The 25,354-nt window shown below is 37.1% G+C and overlaps 2 protein-coding genes across 2 annotated transcripts; both read right to left on the bottom strand.

Moving 5' to 3' along the window:
- Nucleotides 1-251: 251 nt before the first annotated feature.
- Nucleotides 252-20,026, bottom strand: ranbp9 (RAN binding protein 9). Its single transcript, XM_056477280.1, has 14 exons — nt 19,388-20,026; nt 16,887-16,998; nt 13,954-14,006; nt 13,492-13,659; nt 13,284-13,306; nt 11,289-11,473; nt 11,067-11,179; nt 10,259-10,367; nt 10,020-10,174; nt 7,746-7,887; nt 7,225-7,346; nt 6,881-7,032; nt 4,481-4,592; nt 252-1,501 (listed from the first exon to the last, which is right to left on the bottom strand). Exons 1-14 carry the CDS (start codon nt 19,602-19,604, stop codon nt 1,371-1,373), a joined length of 1,794 nt encoding a protein of 597 aa, XP_056333255.1. The 5' UTR covers nt 19,605-20,026; the 3' UTR covers nt 252-1,370.
- A 1,052-nt stretch (nt 20,027-21,078) lies between these two features.
- rnf182 (ring finger protein 182) lies at nt 21,079-21,941 on the bottom strand. Its single transcript, XM_056467103.1, has one exon. It carries the CDS (start codon nt 21,826-21,828, stop codon nt 21,079-21,081), a length of 750 nt encoding a protein of 249 aa, XP_056323078.1. The 5' UTR covers nt 21,829-21,941.
- Between the last annotated feature and the right edge of the window lie 3,413 nt (nt 21,942-25,354).

Here is a 25,354-nt window from a genome sequence, read left to right as displayed (position 1 = left end):
AAGCTTATTACCAATCATCAGCTAAGTGTGAACTCTTGAATTATAACTGTGGTGGCACCTCATTCACTAAATCATGTTTTTGTTGCTAAATGGATACATGCTCCATGCTACAGGTTAAAAAGAAAAGTTTCACACAGCAGTGTTTCATGAACGCCCATCACTAATAAATGCTTGTCATTCAATAATAGCATACTCATGCAACATCTGAACGCTCACTAAGAATGTGTCCAAACACAGACTGGCAAATCTCGTTCAACTGGGTATTTATGTTTTATTACTGAAAATGATAAGACAGTGTTGATGACAATACTGTACCATTCTCCTTGTTTTAAAAGTACTGATGGTCTGAGGGACTGACTAGTAAACAAGAGGAGAAAAAACAATGGAGCAGGCTTGCCTCTCCGGGACTGGATATGACCTTAATTTTCACCATGTTCCTGTTGCACATTCAAACTGCACAGAAAAAAAAACACAGTGCAGGCAAACGATGACTAGAGAACGCCTGAATACGGACTTCTTAAAAGATGGAGTAAGGGACGGGGTGGATGAATAGACCATAGACATCAATACAATTACAAATCAAAGTGTCTGAACATTGCATCAATCCTGCTGTGCAGTTGGCAGAGGGAGGGTGCGCTTGCACAAAAAAGGGCAAAACTCATACAGCTCACACTAACGCTCTATACTAAATACCACCACTAAGGATGACTCCAGCAGTGTTAGGTTTTCTGGGTTTTATTATTTTTTTACTGTAAGATAACTAAATGTTCCACACTCCTTGTGTTAATATAACTTCAATATTTTTCTTTTTTTTTCTTCTTTTTTTATGGTAAAGTACACAAGCTGAGACCTGAAAATAGCAGGGTGTAGCTGCGGTTTGACCTTCAGGTCTCGCTCACTCTGCCAGCTTTCAACCGAGAACAAATATATCTTATATGCAAGTTTACCAATAATAACATTAATTATGTCATAATAATTTTCCTCATGCCTTGTAAATTAGGAAACAAACAATCAGAGCCTGCTGCACCCCCCACCCAACACCTCCTCCCCTCCCCCAAAATAAAAAAGACAAAATCCAAAAAAAAAAATTATAATAATAATAAAAAAGAAGACCATAATGATTGGGGATTTTATCCGACTTTTAAAGGACCCCTCTTCTATAATGTCTCTTTAGGCCTGGGAGAAGAGGATCCAGTCTTGTCAGAAAGAGCCAGGATAGGTCTGGCCATATAGAGGCCAGTACATCTGGTCCAGGTTTGTTTGTTTTTTTTGTTAGTTTTTTTTTCTTTTTCTTTTTTGGGAGTCTGGGATGGAGTGGGATGATGTGGGCCTCGGTCACGTGGTCGTTTAAAGTGATGATTCTCCAGGGGTTAGTGCAGGTAATCATCCACTGATGCGAAGGCGCAGGATCCGCTGCCGGTGCGAGCCATGAGGGACAGACACTGAGCTGCCTGACCCATTGCCAGAGCCAAGGGAGGCTGCTTTGGCAGGTTATGAGTCTCTGCAAGAGTGGAAAAAGATTCAAGATTAGTCTGAATAATGAGCTGCAGTACTGTTCAAATATTTCAGGTCAATAAGATTTCTTTGGAAAAAATAATTTTGGTTGCATGGAAATATACATTTATATAATGTTGTTTTAAATTAACAGTGATGGATGGATGGATGGATGGATGATGGATGGATAGATGGATGGATCTGTCTATCTATCCATCCATCAATCAATCTATAAATCCGTCAGTCTGTCTATCTATCTATACAAGTTCTGGGTGAGCTAAAGTGATGCAAATGCAATAGGCATGGTCTCAATGACTGTGCCTTTGTGGATCAATGCAGGCCAAAAAAAACTCTTGTTGATAAACTTGTGTGGTCAGTGGCTGGGCATGTTCTTTCACCCATCTACTTCATTTGCATGCTTTGTTAGCCATCTCCACCTTTAGCCACTGCCCCTCCTAAAAACATAATATAGACAGGACAACTCCATCTCAAATCAGACGCATCTAGACTCATTTCAGACTTGTGTTAAACTTGCAGACTCATTTACTTCTTGAAGATGCTTTTTGACCGCAGAACAACCAATACATCTCAGAATTCTGCTTGTAATGAGTCTCCTGGAGTTTCCCAGTTTTCCAACAGCTGACAAAGATCCATTACATTGAATCATAAGTGACTTTAAATTAAGGGTGGTTAAATGTTTATTTATAGTTTAGATTAATATTGTAATTTTGTTTTTAAATAATGTGCAAGCTGACATCGAGCATTACAAAAAACAAACCAACAAAACTCATCTTGAGAGACGAAAGGAATTCAGTGAACGATAAAACCAGACTGGTAAAATTGAACTGCAGTTAGAATGACACTATTTTTTTACTATACAATAATAGTAATATCCATGACAGGCTTAAACTAACCAGGGAACCAGTCAAAAGAGCACACAGCAAAATATTAATAATATATATATATATATATATATATATATATATATATATATATATATATATAGGTTTTCTTTTTTTTTTAATCATCAATGAAAACTGAAATAAGTGAATCATGGTTTCCACAAAAATATTATACACACACAGGCACACACACACACGCACGCACGCACACACGCACGCACACACAAACAAAATGCAGAATTGGTGAGCAGAAAAGACTTACCCCTTATCTTTGAATGATAGTTATGCTGCATTTCAATGCACTAATATTTAAATTCATATCACATTGTGGAAAAGTGAAGACCGATATCAAGCTGCACTGATCAGCGTGCACAGCAAAAAACATTGTGATCAACACAAATTGGAAATATTATCCATTTTTCCCCCCAAGAACATGCTTTGGTTTCAGGAAAGGACATTTGTTTTTTGGCTCAGATGCAGTTTTGAGCATGGTATCTATATTGTATGGAGCCTGACTAAGAGAGATGACAAAATGGAGAGGGAAGAAAAATCTAAATAAACTTATTTAGTAACATGTTTAAACTGGATTTCAATATTTACACTTTAACATGCAATTGACCCTTCGCTAAGCCCTGCCCTCCTTAGTTACTGTTGCTACGCCGGTCAAGCTTTCGTGCCTGGCATGGCTTTTACGATGTGTCTGCGCCAGTGTTGGACATTGCCAGGGATATAATGTCATTTTTGGCGAACAGGTGAGATATCCGAGTAAGCCAGACAAAAAAGGACTTCATTACAGGGGTATATTCACGACATAATAGGCAACCGAATAGAGAATAATTAAATAAAAATTGAAGCTAGCTTAGCCTAGCCGCCTCATACGCTGACCATTCAACAGCTTAGCTTATGGTCAGCAGTAGAGGTGAAATTTTAAAATAATCTAATAATAATAATAACAAATTAAACTGTAATTTCTCTATTTTTAGCCAAAAGCCTGATAGACTAATTGTTGTGCAATGAAATATAGCATTACTAACCGATGAGAAAACACACATTGACAGTGCTTTAACGTAGTTCATTCATAGAAAGAGCAGCCAGAAAGGGGAAATTGATGGATTTGTGCCGAATATTAGCATCACTGACCCATAACAATGTACAGTGAGTTACCTATTACTATCAGTATGTTTGTGTGCTTTTTATAAATTAATGAAAAACAGCTGTGGGTAAAGTATATTGATCGCAAGTGCTCAGTTTGTGATCATATCTCGGTTTTGTTCTGCTGATTTGTAATTTCAAATATTCGTAGCTTGAAATAAATGGAAATATGAAGTTCAGTAAAGTTGGCAACAGATTCGCAGATTCGTATTTTCCGGATCAATAACTCATTATGACCTATTCGCTATTAGTATGACTAACATTACTATAAACGGAGCATTACTCATTATAGAGCGAAAAAAAAGAAAAAGACAGCTGTGAAACATAACCAGCTTTGTGTTTTTGTAGGAAACACAGTTTAGATCTGTTTAAGGTAAGAGGTGTATGAGTCATTGCCGTCAGTCTATTGCTAAATGTGTCAGGAATATCAAAACAAACCAACTTAACTCTGCTCCTTTAGCGGCCCTCACACAGCTTGATCCATGCTGGCATTTCTCCTCTTGGGTTTTTGGTTTTTAAAAGGGAAAAAGTTCCACCACCCTGTCCAAACTTTAAGGATACCGGGTATCCATATGTACAACGCTTTGGTCTGTTTCCCTCGCTCGAAAGCTTGACAGAGCCCCTGCGTGTGGCTACGGTTGCTAAGCCACGATTGGTGGATGGCGGGTTTTAGGTGTGGCTTAGCGAAGGGTCAATTATAAGGCAACATATGTCAACGTGTTTCAACAGAGAAGCAAAAGGGCTAAAAAGTGCCACCCTCAGCCCATACAGTTTAATACATTTTCCCTTTTCCCTTTCCCTTTCTTCACTTGCATAGGTTTAAGCTTAATGAGATTTGCCTAATGCTGACAGAGGGATTATTGTGATGATTAGGTGGTTTTTGGTTGTTCTAATGTAATCATTTCAGAAAGTTAGGAATACGGATGCTGTACCTAATATTGCACTGTTGAGTGTGGAACAGACAGGCTCTCTCTGAATGGAGTCTAGCTGGTAGCCCACGGGACTGTTCCATGGATCTGAATATGCCAGCAAACTGAACGCATCCTGCAAGAAATGGACAGATCAAGAGGTTTTAGCAAAGAAAACATACACAAACACTCACAGACTGCTTTGTTAGGTAAATCTTGCTAGTACTAGGCATGGGCTGGTATAAGTTTCTGACTGTATGATATCCTTGGATAAAAATACAACAGTTTCACAGTTTTTTGGATTGCTGCTCTAAAATAAGTTCTTTTAAATGTCTGAGTAAAACAATAGAAAACTTTTTTTTTACCCTTTGAACATATTTTATTTTAGGAAACATTAATATTTTGGAACAGTAAACATGTAAGGCTTATTTTAGCCAAAAGCAGTAAGCGAATGAAAGGAAATCTCCTGTCGTAGATGAAATATAGGCTAAATTATAACTATACTAGACAAAATAGGCCAACAGAGAGGTATTTAGAGTCATAAATGGAAGGAATTAATATCAACCTTCACATAAACAGATGACTTTTATAAAGTTCACTGGCATCCTTTCACTCCAGAAAAGCACAGTTAGAGCCAAGTGTTATGAGATGATGCATAAATGTGCATTAAATAATTATATTCAGCAGTCTACATGCGTTTGTTGCCTCATTAAAAACATATGCAGCAAATTCACAATATTCACATTAATCAAAAGATGCAATAAAGTTTAAATCATGGTTTAAAACTATAACCTTATAATCCACCCCTACTTTCCTAAATTTTGCTGACAAGCTTTGATGAGATGCTCCATGGCTAGTTGCATTAGCTGAGAGCTTTATAATGCCAGTCTCACTTTCAAAATAAGAGTTCTCTATACAGAGTAAGCATAACACAAGCTTAGATAAACTTTAATATAAAGGAAAAAACAATTTAATTTTATTGTAATCTCATTAGGGAATGTTGTGGCTAATTAAAAGCTGCACATGGCATGTCAGAATTATTTGCCCCGCTTTGAATTTTTTTTCCCTTTTTTAAATATTTCCCAAATGATGTTTAACAGAGCAAAGAAATTTTCACAGTATGTCTGATAATATTACTTCTTCTGGCGAAAGTCTGATTTGTTTTATTTCGGCAAGAATGAAAGCAGTTTTTAATTAAAAAAAAAACTATTTTAAGGTCAAAATTATTAGCCCCTTTAAGCTATAAGTTTTTCAATAGTCTTCAGAACAAACCATCATTATACAATGACTTGTCTAATTACCCTATCCTGCCTAGTTAACCTAATTAACCTAGTTAAGCCTTTAAATGTCACTTTAAGCTGTATAGAAGTGTCTTGAAAAATATCTAGTCAAATATTGTGTTGTCATCATGGTAAAGATAAAATAAACCAGTTATTAGAGAGGAGTTATTAAAACTATTATGTTTAGAAATGTGTTGAAAAAAAAATCTTCTCTCCATTAAACAGAAATTGAGGAAAAAATAAACAGGGGCGCTAATAATTCTGACTTCAACTGTATATGAATGATTCCGTGTAGATTGTCAGAGTCTGTGTTTTGTTCTGATAGGGCATTACTTTTTCTGAGGATTTTACACTAACAGGATTTACGTGAGAACAAGGAATTGTTCAGTGTTTGAGGCTCACATTAAGTCATTACAATAAACTGAACGGAATATTCAGCTAACCCTTTCATTCAATGGCACCTTCTTTTCATAGATTCAACAATGTACTGAAAACATTGCAGAGAGATATTTATCCACATAGACATGACAGCATTCACTGCTCAGCTCATTCCATGATCCAAATCTTCTTTTCCAGCACATGCTCTATTGGAATGAGATCTGGTGACTGTGGAGGCCATTACAGTAACAAGAACTTTTTTTGCCATGTTGAAGGAACCAGTTTAAGAAAATTTGAGCTATGTGATGTGCTGATCAGTTAATACTACGGTAAACAAAAGTCTAAGAAAATCCCACAAATCTCTATACCACTAGCAGCCAATGATATCTGAGAGGGTGGATGCATGTTTTTTATGTTTCTCAGACCAAATTGTGATCTTCGGTCTTAATCCTGCAGCAGATAGACATTTAAGACCAGGCAGTTATTTTTCTGCCATTTATTGTTCAATTTAGGTGAGCCTGTGTGAATTGTAGCCTCGCTTTCCTGTTCTTACATGGACGGTACTGGTGTGCCCTTCTGATGCTGTAGCTCATCTGCTTAAAAGTTTACTCTGAATCTACATGCAGAGTTGCTGACTTGTGATTGGCTGATTAGATGCCAGTAACCACACCCATAAGACATTTCATGTAGGGTTTTCTTAAATCCTAAACATGATGATAGCCACCAAACAACACATGTGTTCATCTTTCAGTACAAGTGCAAGTACCTTGAGCATCTTCTTATTGGCTGAATTTTTGCCCCGCTCACGGCGCAAGTGCTCACTCATGCTTTGTAGCTCCCGGCCAAACTGGATCATCCTCTCAATGGCTGCCTGGCTCCCCCCGCACAACTGTCTCTTAGACTGAGTGCTATCCACTTCTGCGTAAAGAGCATTTTATCCATTTAAAATGGGGTCACAGATTCATTTGCATAACGTGGTTGTCCAAAGAACTGAGAATCACATGCACAACATCCGATTTGTAATGCTGATCACATAAAAAAACCTTTGACATTCGACAACAAATTTCTTTGTGTATGTACACAGGAATCTGAGCCAAATGAATTACTCACCCATATCTGCATCACAGTCCTCTGGCTCTGTCCCGTGTGTAGAGCTGCCATTCAGGAACCCATTTGAAGAGGATTCAGACACTCCGTTTAAGAAGTGATCCACCTCCATCTCCACTTCGCTACTGCGAGAAACAGGCAAAATTGACTCAATAGGGTTGTTTTATTTTGGATGTTCTTATGTAATTTTGTCTATAATCACAGATTTTCTTTGTGACATTCATCAGAGTCTAAAAGATTATCAAAAAGAAAAATATAAGCCTGGGATTTGGTTTTACTGATTGACTGAATTTTCAATTTGTGAAGGGGCAGAATTTACATGGACCCCACAACTGGAACGATTCAGCATAAATCATATATCATTCTAGCAGACGCACAAATTTTGACATTTTGATTTAATGTGAACTTAAAAACTAAATTAAACATACACAAAGTATTCATTTGTAAACAGATCTCCATCATGCATTTACAAAATTAACAGAATGCTTATTTAATCCAAAGACATGAAATAAAGTCATACATACCTCACAATGGTCTGCTGACCCCTACTGCCATTCAGGACACCAAGCTCAGGACTTGAAAGGGTAGGAGGACATGACTTGTGACTGTGAGCTGAAGTGTGGCCTTTACTTGATGAAACTCCATTACAATAATTATTATCAAAACCTGGAGACCGATGAAAGCGCAAAATGTCAGTTAAATGTAATAGTTTAGGGTCATCCTATCAATCACAAAGACTGTATTCATATAAATATCAACTTTAGTCACAAAACTTTACATCTCCTTTGCAAATAACCTAGCAATCATACAGTCAAATGCACCGCTTCTGCTTCATCTGAAGCCAATGAGCCTCATTTAACACCCTCTACCTCCCCAGCTCCTCCTGTCTAAACTGATTTACTGCATCCTTCAGGAAGATTTCGGAGTCCCCCTAGTTGAGCACTAAAGATCCAATGTTGTTTCCACACTCGGTTTGCTTGTTTGGAGTATTGATTTTGGAACCTGATGCATTTATTTCGAAGTTCATTCAATTTAAAGGCCGGAAGTGATTGGCCGCTGTCAGTATCTGTCAGGTTAGTTTGTTTGGTGTGTTCCACACCTTACCACTTGTCATGCTTACATCGAGCAAGTTGCCCTGATTCAACATGTAGAGAATCGGTGTCTATAAAAGACAACTGGCTGTTCAACCATGAATGAAAGCACAAAAAACAAGAACAAAAGTTACAAAAACAAAAAAACAACTCAAGTCAAGAAGGAACTCAAAGAACTGGCTGTAATTTCGCTGCATTTATTTACAAACTATATGAATTAGTAGATAATCAGACATATTTGCATGAGCGAATCCCTTCGTAGTGAGTGACAATTACAGTGCAAATAGCATTAAACGTTACTTTGTTAACGGTTTCTATGTGTTTGTCACTATTTAGGTTTTCCCTTTGAGGAATGAGAAAACAGACTACTGCCCCCTGCTGGTGTGAAAAGAAATGTCCTCTCACACAGGTGCAGAGCGCATATTCTCGTTTGTCATCTGTCATTTGTTTGGGATGTTCAAGGGTAGCTTTTTGGTCCAGATGGGACAATACACAGCAAACGCAAGGCAACGACACAGTTGATTTTTGTTAGTTCTTTGGCATCAGCTTGGTATGTCCCATATATGAACATAGTAATCAAGGTCAGATCTGCACCAAAGCGAACTCAAGCAGTTAAGTTGAGAAAGCAATCTAACCCAATAAAACAATCAACAACAGGAAGTGTAGGGTAGTCCAGGAGTGACATCAGAACCAACTGATGATCCACTGCTGGTTGCCTCAAGATATTTTTAATGAGTAAACTAAGGTCTGTGGTAAACAAAACTGAATTATAATTCAACATTTTTCCCCACTACATTAACTACACAGACTCACACCCCAAATGTATGCATCTAGTTACAAATTAAACATGTATGTTTTATAAAATAGCTGGGCGAGTCTAATTTAGATTTTAGACAAAGTTATGTTTACCACAGATTTTTTTTTCCCTATAACAACCATAGGAAAATCTTGAGGCAAACTACAATGAATTATTCTTATCATTTGTAATGTCAATCCTGCACCACTCCATTGTAAATCAAAATGGCAAGTGTGTTACATCCAAAGCAGCAGCATTTCACATTTGTTTCAGTGGAAATTAACATCTTAAAATGTTGTGTAATTGCCATGTTTTAAAAACAAACGTTGTGGTTTCCCACTTTAATAAGATTATTTTTTTTTTAAAGTATATTAAATCTGTTGATATTTAAAAAATAAATCCATTTCATATTTTGGTTAGAGCAGGAATGTTGGCCACATATCTATGTGCATGTGTGAAAACAGCTAGATACAATGAGGCCATGGAGCAAACCTGTCATCCATTTAGATAAAGTAGAGAACCTCAAACAGGTAGACAATGACCAACAGCTGTATTCGCATGTGACTTGCAAAAACAAGTTTTGGACACCAGCGTGTGTATTTTACAAACCATAAATGGTATGTTTTGTTAGAACTTATGAGTATTTGAATGTCTGAAAGCAAAAATAAATGTTTTTTTTGTTTTGCAACGCTGATAAAATGCAATTTATATTAAATCAGATTTGAATTTAGCAGTTGACTGTAATCACACCGGTGTGATTGTATGCTTCAGGGATTAGCCAAGGTTGAAGCAAGAGATAAAACCCCTATTAAAGGAATACTACATTTTCTCTACTCTCTGGACAAGACTTTTGTTGGAAATTGTACCAGTTTTCTTTAATCAATTAAAGAGTATATGTGTAGTGCACCAACCTGTCTGGTAGGCCTGGGAGCTGCTGGGTTTGTGAACAGGGCTGTTGAAGAGGCGAGGGGAGCCTGGGTAACTGTCTTGTGACTTAGGGCTCCTGCCACCGAGACACCTGACCTCACTGTCAGTGCCATTCACCATCTCAATGAACTGCCTGACTCTGAAAAGAGAGACACACATCGTGTATACAGTGTCTTCACTCGATGGGTGTCCATTCATGAAAGACTGCACATGTCACACTCACTTCAACATGAAAAGGAGGTCTGGGTTTCTCTCTAACAGGCTGGGATAAAGCTGTTGAGTGGTCTCTATAGCCTCTCCCATTCTGCCAGACAGGACCAGCTTCTGGATTTCTGAAATTACAAATAGTAAATCATTACAGAGAAGTTTGCCATTCAGCTGAGGATGTATTATAAAAGAAAAAGAATTGTCATTCTTACTTAATGTTGACCTTTATAATCAAGCACAGGGTTCCCACACTAATCTATATGTCAAATTCCCTGACTTCTACTGACTAAAAGCTGATGTTCCATGAGCTACAATGAAAAACAAGCAGCTGTCCATCCAGAACATTCTTTCCAAAATGTTGTGCTTCCATGATTGCTGACTTTAACTCAAAATTAAGTAAATGGTTCAGAAGGGGCTTGCAGTTTTTTTTTTATTGCTGCAGATTTTGGCCAACCAGAATTCTGTTAAAATTCCTGTTGCGCAGACAAAAAACTGCATTATAAAAAAAACAGGCAGTATTTTAACAGGTAGAGCCTGTTGATTGCCGGCTGATAAGTGGGAAAGGCAATGAAAATTAAACTAACCGTAACAATAGGCAAAACATAATAAACATGGTATAGAAGAAATACATTTTGATAAATGGGAAGTAAAATTTTAAATAACAAACAAATTCACTTACATTCAATGACTTGGACAAAAAAATATAAGATATTTATAAAATTCCCTGCCTTTCAATGACTCAAATAGCCCTTTTAAAATCCTATGACTTGTGGGAACCCTGCAAACAAAACCAAAAGACAGTCTGAACGTTTGACTAGACTCACTCTGTCTATTTTTGATAGAAGCAAGTTCCTCATGTACAGCCTGGTCAGTTGATTTGGCAAAGGCCTCAGCGGTGGCACAGTAACTGTGGTGAACCAGATAGGAGGCCACCATTCTGGGAAGACAGTAAAAAGTATGAAAATCAGAAAGAGAAATGGGGAAATTTGCCACTAGCACGTGCTAAAATTAGCCTTAAAAACATACTCCAAATCAAAAGTACTTACTTCTGAATCATGGCTTGCCATTCTCCTTCTCTCTCCCCAATAGGGAAGCGGTCAATCTGAGACTGAATCTTGGTTCTCCATTCCCGCATGTAATCCTCAATATCAAAGACAAATGGATGCTGCCCAAAGTTGGCATCCACGACCTCCCCTGGGGTCTGTAGACCCACTGTGGGATACAGGTTTGGCTGAAAGCAAAATAAGCACGGTTAATTAAATGTAGATGACAACTAATTAAACTGGTTTTCGTCAATTATATAAAATCTAAAAACTCACAGTTGTTTGGGTTTCAAAATGAAAACTGTATTAAATCGCCCACATTTAATCTGCTTAACTTGTCTATATTGGTTAAAATGATAATAAATATGCACTAATAAGGATTTTTGGAAGATAACACAAATATTTCCCAAATGATCTGAACACAGCATGGACTTCTTGTACAGTATGTCCTAATGTATTTTCTCCTTTTAGTTTGGCTGGAATAAAAAATAATAATAATAATAATACTGTGGAATTCAATGGTTACAGGTTTCCAAAATGTCTTTTTTTGTGTTCAACATACGATGAACTTACATTCTTGAGTAAACTATTCCTTTAAGATTTATTTAGACTGGCTACAGAACAAACCATTGTTGTCCAATGACTGAACTAAATAACTTAACCTACCCAGTTAACCTCATTAACCTAGTTAAGCCTTTAAAATGCACTTTAAGCCGACTAGTATCTCGCAATAAAACTACAAAAAATATTATGTACTGTCATTATGGCAAAGACAAAATAATTAGTTATTAATTTTGGTTATCAATATGGAAATATTTGAAAAAGAATTAAAATCTTAACTGAAGAAATATATACGGTGCATCTCTATTAAAAAAAAAAACAACATTTATTTTAAAGCTTCCTTGAAACAAAGTGCACTGTGCTATAGAAATACAGTTTACTTGAACTGAAAATGTGCCTCAGTTCATGCCTGTCATAGGCATTTATACTAAGACGAATCAGATTGAAATGGATTTCAAAACACAACTACACAATTCAAATGTTGCTCATCGTTCAGGTCAGGGGGCAGGCACACATTAGTCATTTTGCGATGCTTTCTGTGCTCATCGTCCAATAGAAAGAAAGGTCAGGTCTGCTAAACTGACATAGTTCACAGAAATACTCAGAGTAACATGAATGCTGGTCACCAGCCAACTGTGTTTTCTGCTCAATGGATTATTGTTTTAGCCCCAAACAGGCCTCTGTTCAGTCAGCGAAAGAAGTGCTTGGGGCTGTCAAGTCCAACATCTTGAATGATGAAGAAAGGAAGGAAAGACAAAACAATAGCAAAAGGTTTCCGCTATTACATCTAAAAATGGAGGATTATCACAATAGTGAATAACAGAAAAATAATCAATCACCCCATGACCTTTAGGCATAAAAGGACATATCATAGTTGTCACAAAACATCTGAACTAATATCATGAACTAAATCAGGACAGACATCACAAAACTATAGTATACATACACACAGTTGTTAGGGATAAGTAAGCTGATTTTCAAGAAACTTTTATTTATTAAAAACTGGTTAAAAGTAACAGTCAACATTTAAAAATTATATACTTATTTCCAATAATAACTTTTTATTGATCATTTCATTGAATATTGAAAAAATGTATCACTGTTTTTTCAAATATATTAAACCTTTTTAAACACTAATACCAATAAAAAATGCTTCTTAAGCACTCAAACATTTTTATAATTATTGTATGTACTGGACTCGTTTTAAATGCATATGATACCTCTCTTTTATGATTCTACTTTTTAATCTTCTTTTTTTTTAATTTGATGTTAACACCAGTTTAAACATTTTAACAAAGATGCATCTTTTTTACCAAAAACTTTCTTTACTCTTTTTTTAATTTTACCAACCCAAAATGTTGAACAATAGTACAGTATTATACAATATAAATATTGCAACTTCAGTCTCAGAGGAGAATGAGAAAGAATGAAACTTACCGGTAAATCTGTAAAAGCTATGCCTGAAAAAAGGAAGAATTACATTATAATGTATCCAATATTTAATATTATAATACATATATTGCTAAATTGTACTAAAATTGTACAAATCATTCCCTTCCTAGAGATGTGTATAATGTTAAAGACTATTGAATTAATATCTTTATTACAAAGACACTAATAATAAAGAAAAGCAAATGTTTCCTACCTAGACTGTGGCCATTTTTTGTGTAAAAACAGGTATTGTTGATGAGGTTCACACAGCAGCCAATCACATCGCCTGTTGTAAATGTAGGTCCATAGGGCTGTCCAGTGCCAGAAGAGCAGAAAGAGTGGCCATCGTCCCCATGGTAGCCATATGAGTGTTTGTCCCAACCTAAGAAAAGAACATTGTGCACATAATGATGATTTCTTTTAGAACAATAAAATATAACAGCACTAAAGAGCACTAATCTCTCTAAACTCTTATCTCCCTGCAGGAACCAACCAGTGTCTCCGAGCATCATAAAGGTGGAGGATCAAGTTAACATGAGCACTGCTAGCATCTAAAATTTAAACCTGATCCCCTATAGTGCTTCAGAAACAGGACATGACCTGAAAACATGACATAGCTAATGTGTTACTAGCAGTAAAAGTTCAGTGACTCCTTAGTGTCTGAAATCCATTTTACCTGGAAGTCTGTTCATGTTGACACCTTGAGCTGACAGCCCAATTCCCATGTACCTGGTGACACAAATGAACAGCAAATGTGTAATGAAAGTAAATTTAATTAAAATTAAATGTGCACTTATAAAGACATTAACAGTATGATAGCATCACTGTAAATTATTACTCACTAACAATAATTATATTGCTTCTATATGTTCTCTTTTCATTTTAGTAAGTTCATTGTGTGATTTTAAATTAAATGTGTCAATATATAGTTGTTAATTAAGTTTTTTCATTTAACTTTTTAATACAATCAAGTTATGCAACATGAAAATAGGAAATCTCACTTTGGCAACTAGGTTAAATAAAATATAATTTCCATAATAGATTTTATTTTAGTTACCATTAATTTTAAAATAGTTCAATATTTTCGAAAACCTTCGTCCACATGAAAATTACAAAATGCACTGAGATGCATGTTAAGGGTACAAATTAAGTATTTTCACGAGTAAATTGCATACAAATCAACACAAACATGAAAACAGAAGCGGATTACCAACCCACAGGCAAACCACACAAAATATGTGATGCATTTGACGCAAATTTGTGTAATTTTGCCTAATTTAAGTCTTCTGCGTTTGGTGTAAACCCAGCAGTGTTGGCCAATCAGAAAGGAGAAAACAGCACGCATGCTGATGTCACAAGGCGAAAAATCTTGTTATATCATCCATACGACCACACTGTATTCAAAGATTTGGAAAATCATGTTCCTGGTCAGAGTTTTCAGAAAGTTTCGGTTTCAGTCACCGGACGCGGTGTTTTGTGTGGACAAAGAGTGAAACTGCATGGAAGTGTGGACAGGGCTTTAGTCATAATAATCATTGACTTAACAAAGATGTTTTCTTCTAGATGGACCACGGGCCTGTACCATGAAGCCAAATTTGCACCATTTTTTTTTTTAGGTGCTGGTTATATTCAGGTTGAGATCACAAACCGAGATTCAACCAACAAACTGTAAGCAAAGCAACACATATCAAACCACTTCTCCCATTTCTCTTGCTGCAAATTAAATTCCTCCTGGTGCTCCGATTTCGCATACAGTGCAAAGACATCCGTCTTTCAGATGAGCTGTTAAACCAAGGTCCTGACTCTCAGTGGTCATTAAAAATCCCATGGCACTTCTTGTAAAAGAGTAGAGGGTGTAGGGGTGTCCTGGCCAAATTCCCTCCATTGACCTTTACCCAATCATTCCCATCCACCAAACTGGCTGTATCAACGGTCTCTCCATTCCACCTATAGCTGGTGTGTGGTGAGCGCACTGGCGCTGTTGTCCTGTGGCTGCTGACCACTAGTGGTGGTGTGGAGAGACCCCACCCCTCATAATTGTGAGCCACTTTGGGTGTATACCATACACGGTAAGTGCGCTATATAACTACACATTACATTACATGCAGGATAGGTAAATAAAATAAAACTAAATTGGCAGTAGTGTATGACTGTGTGAATGAGAGAGCTTGTGTGTGTTGACCAGCACTGGGGGTTTGCTAGTAAGTGTACTAGTGTTAGTGTACAGAAAACTGGTATCATTCTGCTGTGGCCTCCCCTGATAATAAATAAGTGTGTATATACATATACATATATACACACACATTTACATACATACATACATACATACATACATACATACATACATACATACATACCATTTAAATGTATATATTCAACTGTAATTTCAAAGCCTTTTAATTTTTTAATCAGGAGATCATTTTTGAGTCACCTATACAACACGTATTATCAACTACACAAACTGATTTCACATGTACACGTGCACTAATAAGGCAAGCGGTTTTCTTTTAGCTGTCTTCTTGCTTCATAAAAGTTTTGAAATTTCTTTAAATTTAATAGTTGCCTGTGACTTGGCCAGGCTCTCTTGTGAGAAGTCAATCGCAGATTATTTCAAGGCATGTGATTGGCTGTTACTACTGATGTCCAGCCTTAATGTGCACAAAGTCTCAAACTCAGGATCAAAGCCTGAGTTAACAGAGAAATTTGCTGATCAGTGGCATGGTACCAATAAAACCTGAGATCACTGATTTGGTTTCATCAACTGGAAGTAAACCTAAGTTTGTTCAGTGACCGTCATGGCACAGGTCCTTGGTCATCTCATAGGGGCTGCCATGTTGAGATCACACAATTAGATCACATGACCATACTACTCAAAGTTTGCATTCCAGTCCAAGTGTTAACACCCTTCACTCGTTAACTTCCCTTCGTCTTGTTCCCTCAGATGTCACTGATTACGTTACACAAGTGTCCACTATTGATGGAACATCTGAATGGGTTTAAATTGAATGCCCTACACCCTTTAGCACTTGAGAACTACTGTTGTGATGTCACAATCACATTGCATTCTGGGACATATAGGTGCGGGGGTGGACATATGAAGCCAACTTGCTCCCATTATCAAAATTGAGGGATTGAGGGTATGTCAATGTAAGGTTTCCTTGTTCACTTGATGAAGTGGAATGCAGTTAAAAATGGCACTGGGGATTCCTCTGAGGGATCAAGGGAAGGGAAGTTTGCGAGTGCATGTATGTGGAAATAGAACGCAGCCATGTTATCATTGGGTGAGTTTGACTTGAAGGATCACTGAGCAGACAGATCTATGTGTGATGTCTAAAAACCACAAAGGCAATTCAATGTCATACAGAGTCGTCGTAATTACACTCACAATACTTTAACGTCACTCACCAATCACTCACCAATGCAGTCTCAAATCTAAATTTTGCAAACCTCTTATTATTTCCCTTGCCAAAATAAATCAACCATGGTAAAATAAAAATCAACCATGGTAAAATAAAAAATGCATATATAACCCAGCAACACATAAATAAACATTTGAGTGCACTTATTATAATGAAGAATGTCCTCAAAATATAGATGATTTCCACGTACCCATCTCGTCCTTTACTGATAATTTTCACCTCAAAGTAATAGACCCCACATGCAGCTGGAATCGGGTGAGTTGCACGGACAGATGCAGCATCTTTCGGGGTCTTTCCATGACCTGGATGACATAAACATAACATTTTACAATTGCAAGTGGTTAGAGTCGCTCACAAGGAGCACTGAAGCATTTGTAAACTTATAATTTCAGCAGAGGTCGCCATGGCAAAAATCACTTAACAAAATGATGTATTTGCTATGTTGACGTGATGTTTTGCCTGGCAACAGCAAAGACTCTCAACATTTGCTTTTATGTTTTATCGTCACGATTATTTAATGGGAATAAGCACTGGTATACGTTTGAGAATTTACTTTTTTAGCAACAAATCAGTGTAAAAAATTATTTCTGTGTTGTTATTATTTTGAACATTTCAGTTAAATGAATTGAAACAAATTCTTAGTCTCTAAACAAACATTATGACAGTTAGTAATAAAACCAAACCAATATCAAATACAAAAGCAGCAGGAAATAGTTAACTAAAATATATGATCTACATGAAAAATATACCTCTCTAAGGAATACTGTAGCCAATTAGTAATATTTATTTTAACTCTTTGAAAGTTTGTTCAATTTCCAAGTTTTTTTTTTATTAAAACAATTTATTAGCTGTATTTAACAACACTCACTTTTGAGACACCAAATATATTTTATCTAACAGTTAAGGGGCACTTCTGTCTCTGTACAAGCATTAACTCTATTATTAATCAAGTGTACACTTTTACTTTAAAAAAATGTGACAGGGCCTGACTTAAACTTGTTGTCCTCCAAAAAATCATACAATTCAATGATATAACGCATCCTTGATCAGTCAGCTTCTCCATCAAATGATGTCACTTTTGAGTAAATATAAAGATGTTAGCCTTAACAGTGTATTGCATGCATTGCATGTTGAATTTAATGCAACTGTGACAGGACTGACAAAAATGGGGACACTAAATTTATTTGTATTACATAATTGAGGTATTTATTTGTAGAATTTATAATTTCATGTTTTTAATCAATTGATGTGAATGAATGAACTTTACCTTTGCTATTTCTGAAGTTTTTTTTTTTCACTAAATAACATTATTTTAGCATATCTGTAGGTTCTATTGGGTTGAGGACAAATACAATGACAGGGTTTGTACATTTGTAAAGTGTTTTTAATAAAGTAAAAAAAATCTGAGGACCAAATGAATGACATCCTCCTTTACAGAACAACTCAGAAATCAACCATCAGTACATTTTAGATAATGTACGTTTCTGGTAGAATGTCTGATTACTTAAAAAAATAACCTTAAAATAGAAGAAAACAAAACATTTTGTCCAAGCCTTCAATAAACTATTGAAATTAAAAATTGTAAGATTTTTAATTATCATTTCACATGTCTGGCTTTACTTAGCTACATTTATTTGGCATTTTGTCAATTTTGGTAACAGTTCATTCCTTAAACCCAAATATGCACACAGTACAGTTCTGAGCTTATATGCAGATTGTACATTTACTAGTCATCTTGGCCTACTGGTGGTAATTTAAGGATGTCTACCTAAAACGTACCTGTCGTCAGCACTAAATGTCTGATCAATTCTGTGGCCTCCCTTTATGACTCAGCTGAGGGAAATGGCAGACACCCCCTCTGGATTACAGAAGCTTATTTAACAACTAAATATGGTAATCAAATGACACGTATATTACAGCTTTTCTTTATCAGGTGAATTCATAGTAAACTCGACACACTGACGATGCCAGAAAACCTGCCTCTGCAGATAAACACACATACGGGCCTTGCTAGAGCTTATAATGCGACAGGCTCGATCATCGGCGTGTGTATGAAGACATGGCCTTTGTACGCTGCTCGTGTTGTCAAATAAGCTGACAATGCCTGCATTTCAGTAGTGAAACCCCATAGAGAAGGTGCTTCCGCAAATTACAGTAGCATCTTTATAGCTCGCTACTCAAACTCGCCACCATGTCCTTGTTACAGTGCACGAACTTTATACTTTACAGCGTAACACTTTTCATAATTAATTTCCCAAAGTTATTTGTCGCGTGTACACATTATTTCAAAGAACATAACATTCGCCTTCGTTCAATTAATGGTCAATGCTGACTGCTCGAGAATGCTGCTAAATAATGCTAAAGGGAGGCTATTTTTATTCAAACGTCGACTAAGCAGTTAGTTAACAATACTAAAAGTTTTTAGTAAACACTTGTTTTTTTATACAGTATATGATAATATACTCGGCTGAGACTTCAAATATGCCCTTATTTCGTAACAATTTAGCAGTGTTTGTTAATAAAAAAACAGGTTTGGAGACAATACGACTACGCTGAAGCTAACAAAGTGTCTTATTAACATCACTAATCATATATGTAACTTGACACGAGCTAACCTGGCTAATGCCTTCAGCATTTAGCTGGTAAACAACTTGGTGTTTGTGTTGATCTGCTGTTGTTAGCCTTGGTTACCTTTATAATGCACCCGGAGGTTGTTTTGAGACAGGCCGATGTAGCTGAATTTGTCTTTGGGGCTCCAGGATCTGGGCAGCGGGGTCTCCTGCTCGTTGACGGCTGGGTAAAGGCGTCTAAGCCGCTGGTTGAGCTCTTTTTCTTGCTCGTTGAGAGCCAAGTCTCCGTGAACAACAACCGACATCAGAAACCCACAGCCCGATGACGGTCCTGACATCGCGATCCGAATCCTGCCGTCGATACCAACAGCTTGCCAGCTATCTTTAGCTGGACAGCTTTCTAACAGTGTCCAGTGGCCCAAGCGACCACTGTCAGACACCGCAGGAGAAGAGCCGCCGAGATTTCGGGCTTGTTTTATTCGGATCGGACGGCTAGCCAGCCAGCTAACTGCGATTAGCCCGCAAACAGCCTCTCTGATAGAGTTAGCAAGACGCTAGAGAGAATTAATCACGCAAACAGAGCGAAACTGCAGCTTACAAAAACATAACAGACTTCCAGAAAGTTGATCCGTGTTATTTAAGACGACATCCAGCCGATCGGACAGACGAAATCAGGTAAAAAGAGCAGAAAGGCAGCAGCAGAGGGAACCCCGATCTTTTGTTTGTTGTTAGTGTGCAATCCGACGATCTGATTGGCTCTCTCAAGGTCCAGTCATACTTCCTCGAGGACTTGGTACATGACTAGACACAAGCTACCGATAACATGTCCTTTTTTACTTTGGTTGTTATCGATAGACATTGATAATATACACGCATGTTTACAAATGGCAACGTTTTATTTATTTATTTATTTAGTCATTTTCATATCATGGCACAGTGCAGTTGTGGTGTAGATTTTAGGGCTATCTAATACTTTTTAATGGTTGGGACCACACTACACCACAGTCCACACGACTTGTGATTAAACATACAGAAATGATTATGCAAATTTAAGACAGGTTGTGAGCATTTAGAGCAGCAATCAAACGTTTTTCAAAACAGAATAGAAAATATTGTCTACATGTCTATATAGTCCGTGTAGTCTTGTGCAACAAATCTTCACATTTGCATAACAAGTGGAATGTAGTAATTTACCATGATCTGATGTGTTGATTTTCCTAATCTCTATAATGAGAGTTGGTCTTCCCATTTGCCTTGTTGATGCAGAGTTCATGTTTACACAGTATAAAGTGCATTCTTCAACATTCTTGTGATAAAATGGTTCATTTGTACATGTGTTATGATGTGGAAAATTGTATGCATGTTACTTTCTTCCAAACATGTTCTGACATGTTCATGCACCACATACATTTGTGTTCCAAGTAAAACATGGTCAAATTATTAAACATGATTAAATTATAAAAGGAGGTCCACCCATAATTCAATATGTCATATGCTGAAGGTTAAGACTTCATATTGCAAACTTCCAATGACCTCCATTTCTAACAAAGTTACTGCTAAGAAATGAGACAGAGAAATGAATGACCTAAATTGAATAATAACTCCAGTAAAAGTTACATTAAACAAACATATACATAAGGTTATAAAAGAGATATATTTTCAAGATGTGAAACCATTTTAAGTGTTCAATTTAAACAACACCAATTTGCATGAAGCTAAATTAAACCTCTGCATTTTATTTTACACATTTTTCACTTCAGTATGCATTGTTTATCCATAAACACACACGTTTCCACAAAGTTGCTTTGGTCATTACGGTGGTACACAGTCCCAAAACTCACGGCACAGGCATTGGCAAAGGCCGTACACCATGACAATTAGAAGACTGACAGGTACCAGACTGACCATCAGCACCCCCATGGTGGTGTGCTGCATGATTAGCAGGTACACACCTAGAGGCAGCGAGCTGAAGTATAGCAGTCCCAACAGCCAAACCAGGACGCGTGCTGAGGTCTGGCACAGGAGGGCCGCACAGTTCCACACTGTCCATCTATTGGTAACTGAGGCCATTGAGTCCAGGCTGGAAGATCGGTAATCCCTACCTGGAGATGGAATAACAGACTCTTGCCGAGGCTCCATAATGGTGATCACCACGTAATTGGAACGAATTGAGGTCGGAGAAGCTGAAGCTGAGTGTCCCACCAAGGAGGTGAGTCGTCTGGGACTGAGTAGAATCTCACCTTGGGTGTCATGCAGGTTGTGACTCTTCCTCATCTGGAAGGACAAAAGCGCTGACACCAAGTTGTACTCATCTGGTAGACTATCCACATCTTCTCTGGGAAGTTCTGTGATGTAACGGCAGAATGGACAAATCACCGCGTTTGGAGAGGATTCACCTAAATCATGGATTTTTGCAAGGCACTTGGCACACAGACAGTGGCAGCACTTGAGAACCTTGGGCCGTCGACTTGACAGGCTGTAAGCACAGTAGCAGATCTTGCATTCCAGTTCCTCTGTGGTAAAGCCACCCACCACATCCTCCTCCGGGAGCTGTCCCATCATATCTCCTTCTTGTCAACGCTTTCTCATCGGCTGGTTGTAGTCAAAGCTGTGCGGGAACATGGTTGCGCGGCTGCTGCAGGGCCACTGCTGGAGTCTGGATGGTGTCCCGTGCAGAACGTAGCATCACCCGCACTGTGCTATACTGTGGGTCTGGACGGGTTTGTGCTGAGGAACTTTTCATGCACTGTGTGGAAGGGTGGGGAGAGGCCACCACCGAAAAGATAACTGTTAACACAGCAGTAGAGAACAAACAGTGCAATAACAAAGCAGGTCCTGTAAAACCAGGGCTGGAATTTTCTAGCCAGGGCTTTTGTTGCCACTGAAATTCAGTCCAATTAGTGGCTCGGCTCTTCTTTCTGGTACAGTTTCTGCTTGTTCAATGCAGGATCACTCCAAAAAAGGAGATGATTTTTTGGCTGAAGGCATGCTCGGTTCAGAATATACAGTAGTATGAAATGTTTCAAACTCGTTTCAAACTTGTTTTAAACTTTCATTTTGAATGCCAATGTACACAGTTCACTGTGCAAGAAATTAGGTCATTGCTGTTCACTGATTCTGTCTCCCAAATGAATGAGAATTTATCATATCAAATGAGAATTTAATGTTACGACTTCCTTTTTCAAAGAAAAGTGAAGTTTCACACTACAATTTGTGTAAAACATTGGCAATACTTACATACAGTAGTTTTGCTTTAAAATAACACTTTAGGGGCTTTCTGGAACTCAATGAAAACAAAAATAAGCCATATTAACCGTCTTCATCTATGTAGGTTCTAGGTTCTATGTAGGCTCTATCTATCCATAACTCTCTTTGACTTTACAGCAAGATACAGAATAAACTTTTAATTTTAAAAGTGTTTTAATGGATTAGATCTGCTACACTGCTGTTGAGTGTGGGCTACTGCCTGAAACATGCATAAAACAAATAAACATGCTATAGCATTGAAAGCAGGGAGAACCAACTGTTTCAGATTTTGGCAGGTGGTGCTGTGGAAGAGGGGGACTGGGAAAATTCCAAATGGGTACAGCACTGTCATGTTGGAATGAAAATAAATGACAGAACACAGCAGTGTCACCTGGCCAGTTGAGGCCTCCTTGGGTCATGCAAACAAAATTCATTCGTTCATTTTCCTTCAGCTTAGTCCCTTTATTCATCAAGAGTCGCCACAGAGGAATAAACCACCAACTTATCCAGCATATGTTTTACATAGCGGATGCCCTTTTAGCTGCAACCCAGTACTGGGAAACATCCATACACACTCATTCACACTCATACACTACGACCCATTTAGCTTATTTAATTCATCTATACCGCATGTCTTTGGACTGTGGGTGAAACCGGAGCACCCGGAGGAAACCCACATGAACACTGGGAGAACATGCAAACTCCACACAGAAATGCCGACTGACCCAGCTGGGACTCAAACCAGCAACCTTCTTGCTGTGAGGCAACAGTACTAACCACTGAGCCACCGTGTCACCTTCACACAAATTATTAGTTACATTTAGATTGATATAAAACAATTGGATAGAAAATCATTAGTGCAAATATATGCTTATTTGTTCCAATCAGCTCTCGGGTGATGGGAAAAGTATGCAGGAAGAAGGTCTATGTCCATTTCAATGGATGGCTATAAACATATTGCAAGAATGTGACAAAAATTTAGCCAATCAGCATCCTGCTATCAACACAGAAGGACATTAATCCTGAATCCTTCATCACGATTATCAAGAATTTTTCAATATGGCCACTTTGTTATGCAATGTGTGTTCTCTTCAAAAGTGCTTTGTAGGAGTTTGCAAGAGTTTGAGGTGTTTAATTCAGGTGTTATTTTACTTGAGAGCTACTGATTTTGGAGTGTATTTTTAAATTATGAATTACTGTAATAAATTTTGTTCACATTAAACAAATAGAGAAAAATACAAATGTGTAAAAGTCACACATTTTAAAATAATTCAGGTCTTTCAAATTCTGATCTCCTTTAGTAAACTTTTTTCTTTATCCATTTCTTTCGCAGTTTACCACTAACTATTGAAACATACACTGGTCAAAAGTTTGGGGTCAGTTTTTTTTTCAGTTTTTTTATTTTATTTTTTTATTCTGGCATCATTTATTAAATGTAAAAAAAAGTGTTAAATTGTTCAATATTAAAAATGTATTAAAACTGCTTATTGTATGTAGTTTCAAATGAAATGATTACTCCAGTCATTATTGCTTTTATTACTATTACCATTATTAATAATATTAATAATAATAATAATTAATATCATCTTTAAAATCTCTGGAATAAATCATTAAATTAAATTATAAACTACTTTTGAACAGCTGTTTTGTAGTGGAATAACATTTCACAGTTTTACACTTTGTCAGTGGTGGAAAGAGTACTGAAAAATCATACTCAAATAAAAGTATCATTACTTGCCCAAAAATGTAGTGCAAGTAGAGTAAAAGTATCTGTTGTAAATATTACTCAAAGTATGAGTAAAAAGTAGCCCTTTTAAAGTACTCAAGTGTAGTGAGTATTACGTTAGGTTGATGCGTTTACATGTAATTTGTATGTGTGTGTGAACGTAACATTCTGTAGTGCATTTAGTTATTGTTTAAGACCATTTCAGTCATCATACAGTCGGCATCTGCCATCTTCTCATCAGTGACATGCAGTCTCTGGGCCATTGCGTGTAAAGTATCTTCTTGGACACTTTTAATACTTCCAAACAGTTTGCTGCATGTCTTAGTTCTGTATGATGTGATTTACTTTCTATTTACGATTTGATTGGACAGGAATCGCAGGACTGATTCTAATTCCCATAGACGGGAAATAATAAAGTATTAAGACTGTATAAAGAATGCAGGTTGAAGGAAAATAGTGGAGTAAAAGTACCGATACTGCACTAAAAATTACTCAAGGGAAAGTACAAGTACACATTTTTAAAACTACTTAGTATATTACAATTTCTGAGAAAAACTACTCAATTACAGTAATTTGAGTACTTGTAATTTGTTACTTTACACCATTGCAATGTACTGTATTTCTGATTAAATAAATGCACCCTTGGTGAGCAGGATAAGCTTATTTTAAAACATCTATCCTACTGACCCCAAACCTTTGACCTGTGCTGTATGTAGGGCCAAAAATTGCCATATGATGACTTACAGAAGCTATAAGCTATAGATTTTGTGTGTGTTTGTGCGTGTTTTCTGCCAGCACAAGGCTACTGTAAACACTTTGCAGTATGTACACTGCATCCTAGTGGTTAAATAATTTATTGAGCTCATTCACATTTTGTCTTTCAGAGGAAATCAACTCAAAGATGACCAAAATATTAACAAAATGAGTAACATGAAAAAATAAAGTATTTTTCAAAGACTTAAAACCAGTTATAGGAAGAACAACAACAACAAACATAGAATACATTTGCCCGTTTCCTTGTAATGTAAATAAAATCAAACAAAACACTGATTTGGCTGCAATTTCTCACCACAGGCAACCTGGAACAGGTGGAAGTCGCACAGCTGACTAAACGAT

This window comes from Danio aesculapii, chromosome 2, assembly GCF_903798145.1.
Source record: "Danio aesculapii chromosome 2, fDanAes4.1, whole genome shotgun sequence".
NCBI classification, from domain to species: domain Eukaryota; kingdom Metazoa; phylum Chordata; class Actinopteri; order Cypriniformes; family Danionidae; genus Danio; species Danio aesculapii.
This window is presented reverse-complemented; position numbering and strand designations above follow the sequence as displayed.

Bases quoted from the DNA above. Each gene is read 5' to 3' on its own strand.
- rnf182 (XM_056467103.1), bottom strand. From the start codon at position 21,828: ATGATGGGACAGCTCCCGGAGGAGGATGTGGTGGGTGGCTTTACCACA.
- ranbp9 (XM_056477280.1), bottom strand. From the start codon at position 19,604: ATGTCAGGACCGTCATCGGGCTGTGGGTTTCTGATGTCGGTTGTTGTT. The intron at 11,180-11,288 runs GTAAGTACTTTT...CTGTCTTCCCAG, and splicing joins TGGCAAGCCATGATTCAGAA to AATGGTGGCCTCCTATCTGG. The intron at 7,888-10,019 runs GTTGGTGCACTA...ATCGGTCTCCAG, and splicing joins CTCCCAGGCCTACCAGACAG to GTTTTGATAATAATTATTGT.